Source organism: Sitophilus oryzae, unplaced genomic scaffold (assembly GCF_002938485.1).
Source record: "Sitophilus oryzae breed Bouriz unplaced genomic scaffold, Soryzae_2.0 scaffold_1297_pilon_pilon, whole genome shotgun sequence".
Taxonomy (NCBI): Eukaryota; Metazoa; Arthropoda; class Insecta; order Coleoptera; family Curculionidae; genus Sitophilus; species Sitophilus oryzae.
Window position 1 is genome coordinate 969,275 of NW_022145945.1, and position 6,000 is coordinate 975,274.

The 6,000-nt window shown below is 33.0% G+C and overlaps 1 protein-coding gene across 1 annotated transcript; it reads right to left on the reverse strand.

The window, feature by feature from the left end:
• Window positions 1-1,692: 1,692 nt before the first annotated feature.
• LOC115874439 lies at window positions 1,693-5,416 on the reverse strand. Its single transcript, XM_030889601.1, has 3 exons — window positions 5,329-5,416; window positions 2,979-3,543; window positions 1,693-2,907 (listed from the first exon to the last, which is right to left on the reverse strand). Exons 1-3 carry the CDS (start codon window positions 5,341-5,343, stop codon window positions 1,973-1,975), a joined length of 1,515 nt encoding a protein of 504 aa, XP_030745461.1. The 5' UTR covers window positions 5,344-5,416; the 3' UTR covers window positions 1,693-1,972.
• Window positions 5,417-6,000: the final 584 nt, after the last annotated feature.

Below are 6,000 nucleotides of genomic sequence, written 5' to 3' on the forward strand. Positions count from 1 at the left end.
ATTAGTATTATTTAATTCAGTTACCATTTCACTTTCTTTGCTGTTCCGCTATTACCAAATTTCTTGATTTGCATTCAGAACCTTTGACAGATATACCCATTTACGAAACAATAAACATTAAAAGCGATACAGCTTACTTTTCTTTGTATTGTATTTATGCATTTCAACGTAATAATAGACAGCTCTAAATTGATGGAGTTTCAAAATCAGATTGCAAAACAACAAGCTTAAACTAGAATGCATAAATAGTTTTAAATAAATTAAACAAAGTTCGTGTAAAAAAATAATCGATTTTATTAATAGAACAATATACAAAGTAATATAAAAATGTAACAATGACTAGAAAAAATAACAAATATAAAAAATAAGGTCGATTTTTTCGATTAAGTAGTGATTATCTTGAGAAATTTTGTAGTTTTGCATGAATAACATCTTTTATAATGAAAAAACTCATCATATACAGGGTGGTCCGAATTGTATTCCGGAAACTTCGGCAGCATATTCTGCAGATAAAAATAAGTAAAAAAGTTCGTATAAATGTATGTCCTAAAATGCTTAGTTTCAGAGATACAGGGTGTAGAAGTTTCATTTTTATTTCAATTTTATCTAAATAATTTCTGAAGTAACGTCAATATTTGGATGAAAATTGGGGTCTGGGAGTTTTTTGACATGAGAAATTTGATTTTGATGTCAGGGTGGTGTATATACCGTATGATCGAAAAAAAAACGGCGTCCAGTTGGCTGGGAAATGACGATCGATGACATTTCCCATATAAATTTACATACAAAATGACAGCGATCTTCATTTCATAGCCATCGTTGACGCCGTTTTTTCTCGATCATACGGTAGTTTCAATTATATGAGTAATCCCTATGCCGATTAAAATAAGGTTTTCACTTTTATTTTCATTCTTTCTCCTCTACAAGATGACGTATTTAGATTTTTAATCTGGTTTTAAGAAACCCTATAATACCGGGTATTTCTCAAAAGTGGCCTACCCCCTGTAACTTTTTTATTTTTTCGTATAAAAAAAGACACTTGATGCGTTAGAATATGACATAAAATAGACTTTATTGACGTATTCAATTGTTTTTGGCTACTTCCTGTTTCACCGGAAATGACTACAAGTTTTGATTTTTAAGTAAAACCCTCGGTATTTTTTCACTTCATTTGATAGAAAATGACATTCTGAATAGAATGACATATCATATGTCAACTTTTGACATTTACAATTAAAAAAAGAGCATTTTAAATTTCAATTTAGAGAGCCATGGCCATAAATGTAACGACAATTTGACTTGAAACACCAAGTGTGTGGTACAAAATAATTCGTAAAAAATGCTTTTCCAATAATGCTAATTTTAACCTAACCTAACCTAACCTTCCATTCGAAAAAAATTAGTTATGATTAAAAATACGATTTAGACATCTTTTAACCGGCCAGAACAAGATTCGAAAAACATTAGACGTTCAAATATATTTTTCCAAGGCTCCTTGATTAAAAATTTGTGTTTTTAACAGAGCCATGGCACACTAGATTGAAATTTATAGTACGATTTTCCTTAAAGCAAGAACGTTGAAAATTGACATATGATATGTCATTCTATTCAGAGTGTCATTTTCTATCAAATAAAGTAAAACAATACCGATGGTGCCATTTTAAAATCAAAAGTTGTAGTCATTTCCGGTGAAACAGGAAGTGACCGAAAACAATTAAATACGTCAATCAATCCTGATTTATGTCATAAACTAACGTACCTAATCTCGTTTAGTTATCTGAAAAATTAAAAAAGTTATAAGGGTGAACCACTTTTGAGAAACACCCGGTATATTATATATTCTCAAACTAAAATTGCTCAAGATATTCTACTCCAAAAACCATCGACATATTAATCTCTAAAAATATAAATACATTAAATATTAGTCTTTTCTGATAGTAGTTCACCTAAGTTCAATATTCTTTAGGTACTCTTATTTAACATATGGTGGTTCCAAAGCCGGCGATGGCCTAAATACCTGATCATTGAACCCTCTGGATTCTTCAGTTTGTTGATAAGCAGAACCATCAAAACCTTGATGGTGTTGAGGCAAATGATACGGTATCTGAAGATCAGTTTGACCAGGTTGAATCACATTATTCTGATCAAAATTTTGCAGGTTTATATTGTTGTTCAAGTACTGCTCTTGCTCACCTTCTAAAGGCAGTTGCTGTTGAGGAATATCAGTGTACTGTTGCTGGAATTGTTGAAGACGATGTGCTTGATTTTGTTGAAGATAATGAGCATTTTCCTCGTAAGGTAGTTGCTGTTGAAGCTGCTGCACTTGATTTTGTTGAAGGAACTGATGGTTACCTTCTAAAGGTAGTGGTTGTTGCAGGAAATGAGCTTGATGATCATGAGGTAACTCTTGTTGTTGTTGAGCTGCAAATCCATGATGGGCATGAGGGAATGGCAAACTTGGACCTGCTGGTAGAGCATGAAGATGAGGAACTGCTCCAAATGAAGGCAGATAATTTCTTGTTCCATGATACTCCACAGATACCCCTGGTTGAGGAGCAATATGCGGTAATCCTATATGAGCTGGTACAACACTTTGAGCAGGAACTACAGGTGCAGCAATTGGTACAGCAGCTGGTCTAACAGGTACAGGAACTGGTACAGCTGGTGGAGCTACTGGTACAGGTGCAAAAGGCCTCAAATGAAGATGATGAGGTAGTTCCCTCAAAATAGGCGTGTGGAATCTAGCACCAAGAGGCAGGACTCCTAGGTTGGGTTTGGTAACTTCAAACAAGACTGGAGATGGGACCAGTGGTCGTACTGGTGCTGCTACGGGTGCTACTGGTACTAAAGGTGCTGTGGGGACTTGATGGAGGTGGTCTATGTGGGCAAATGTGTCGTAGTGGTTACCTAAAATTAAATATAAGTTCATTTGTATAACATTTTTAGTATTTTTTAAATAGTCTTTTATTTCAACATACCATGTGGCACTTGAATTTGATGAATCTGATCAATATGAGCACCTTGCACAGCAACTGGATGGAAATGAACAGGATTTGGCTGTAGATGCACGTGCCCAGGTTGTAAATGAATATGCCCAGGTGTCCCTCCTGATTGAATATGATCCACGTGAGGTACCGGATTATTATGGATAACATCCACATGACCAGGAGGCTTAAATACTGGAACAGCAATCGGCTTGGTTGGTTTGATTATTGGCCTCCATCCACCACTTGCTGAAGGCTTCAAAGCGGGCAAAGTGAGCGGATTTTTTGGTTTGGAGTACTTGTAGCCTACAGGTCTGACTAGTACAGGCCTGGCATAGGAATATGCTGGTCTGAACTTGTACTTGATAAGTTTGGAGAATTTTGCTCCGCATCTTAGACCACTTAGTGCTGAGCAAATGGTTCTTTTGTCTTGGTCGTTGTCTGTGGTGTCTTGGTCTGGGTCATTGAGAGGGTCGAGGTCTTCTTGGTTGGAGGTTTCGTAGTCTGATAGGTCGGCTGAAGTGATTGTGAAGGATAGGGACAGGAGTACTGCAAAAAACTTGAGAAAAGAGTCTTTATCAGTGAAGATTTCTCTTAAAAACCATAGTGTTAAAGATAATAAAATTCCAAAAGTGTTTTGGTATTGCATTGGTGGTAAATTAGAGTTACTACAAAAAAATTGCTACAATAGTATTTATCTCAAAGAAAGTTAAGATTACTAGTTTTCAAAAATGTTGCATATTTTTGAACATTTGTATCTGGGTAGTATCAGTAACTCCTAGAAGATCTTATATCTTTTAGGAGTTATTGATAGTCAGCTAGTGATTTTTATACACAGGGTGTCCCAGAAATAAGTGCAAGTATTTTAAGAGGTGGTAGATCTCGATAAAAGAAACATATTTTCTCTTTATCGTTTTTCATATAAGTCCAAAATAACGGAGTTATTTTACTTTGAAAATTTAAAAAAAATATTTTTTGCTAAAATTTTGAGAACCACTGGATCTTTCTTGTAAATTTAATCTACTACCTATGTTGCCATATTATCAAGAAATTTTTCTTTTTTTAAATAAAACTAAAAAAAATCCAGAAAAAATTTCAACAATTTTTTTTTGCAAAAAAACCTCATAGGCGTGGGGTTGAACTATACTACCAGTTAAAATACTTGCACTTATTTCTGGGACACCCTGTATATAATATCACCAAATATTAGGAGTTTTCACTGTTTGTCACTCTAACACAGAGAGGTTCAAATTAAGTTAATATTTAAGTTATTTAACAAAACGAAATAAATATTATTAAAATGTATATCCGACTAAAAGACTAAAAAATTATACCGTGCTTTTATTTAAACTGTGAAAATAGGGCTTATAAGGGAATATTATTCTACGATGTTCGTTTTTAAAATGGAGAGAGTCAATGCATTCAACTGTCAACCAACAATATTCCGTTACAAAAAAATAACATTTGTTTTTGTTTTAATAATTTTTAATTAATTTGAATTTTAATTATTAATTTACAATAAAATATTGAAACTTAATTGTAAGACTTTACTTATTTCAGAACAAAAAAAAGCGGTTTTTTTTAAATGAACTTTTCAAATGAATAAATTTTTGATTGCATACCTACCTTTTATTTTAAAAATGATATTACGCTATAAGTCCTATGTTCACAGTTAAAATAAAAGCACTGTATATAAATCCAATACTATATTTATTTGCTTAATATTTCTATTTTCATTATAACACTGTTTAAATATTTCACTCTACAAAATTTCAATAACAATATTTTATAAATGAAATTTAATATTCGAATTTATGGCGAATGAGCCAGAACATGAATTTTTATGCATTTTTTGAATTATTTTTTGGCATTTTTTAAAAATATATCAGTACTTATTTAATTATTAAGATGAATGAAAAAACAAACTGTGGAGAAGAAATACGCCTTGATGATATAGTGGATTTTAAATGCCTTACTTTGTTAAACCATTCTACAGGATGTTTCAAACTTTCTCAAAAATAACATTTTGTTTTCAGATACGGACTTTGGTTTTAATTTTGAAACAGTCTAAAATTTTAGTCTCAAAGTCGGCTCACTAAAGCCAAAAAATTAGGCATTCGATTTTCGTGCCGGTCAGCGTATACTGGGTGCTTTCCAAAAGTGGCTCATCCCTATAACTTTTTTATTTTTTCACATAAAAAAAAACGAAATTTTGTATGTTAGTATATAACATATATCGAGATTGATTGACGTATAGTTGTAGTGTCGGTCGGTGTAGGGAGAGCCATTATTATTGCTGAGGCTAACTTCTCCTTTGCTAATCCTGCCCTATAATTGAACTTACAACGTAAATCTTCATTTTCAACACTTAAAAACGGCACTGAACACTAACGCTAGTCCAAACTACACTGTCACCATCACCGAGTCACCAACGGAAGGAAACAGGAACAATAGGATCACTTTCTTTTTGTTTTTATATCGATCGGCTTGGAACCGGACGAGTTTTGTTTATTAATAAGCTCGTGAATATAATTAAAAATTATTGGGTATGCGATGACACGCCGCTGAGAAAGTGCTTACCAATTCTGGATGCATTTTTTTGCCTAATTGTTGCGTACGAGTGTAATATACTATTGATTGGACATAAGGAAATACAAAAAATATACAGGGTGGTCCGAACTATATTCCGGAAACTTCGGCAGCAAATTCTGCAGATAAAAATAAGTAAAAAAGTTCGTATTAATGTATGTCCCAGAATGCTTAGTTTCATGTATGGTATGTTACAGGGTGTGGAATTTTAATTTTTATTTCGATTTTTTCCAAATAATTCCTGAAATAACGTCAATATTTATATGAAAATTGGTGTCTTCCGTTCTAGATATCTTGAGAACGGTTGCTTTTTACCAAGAGACATTTTTACCGTAAAAGGTCATGTAAATGTATATTTTTACACAGTAGTTTTATACAGGTACGGACGAAAAGTTATTACTCTTCAAAACAGTTAAAACTGAGAAGA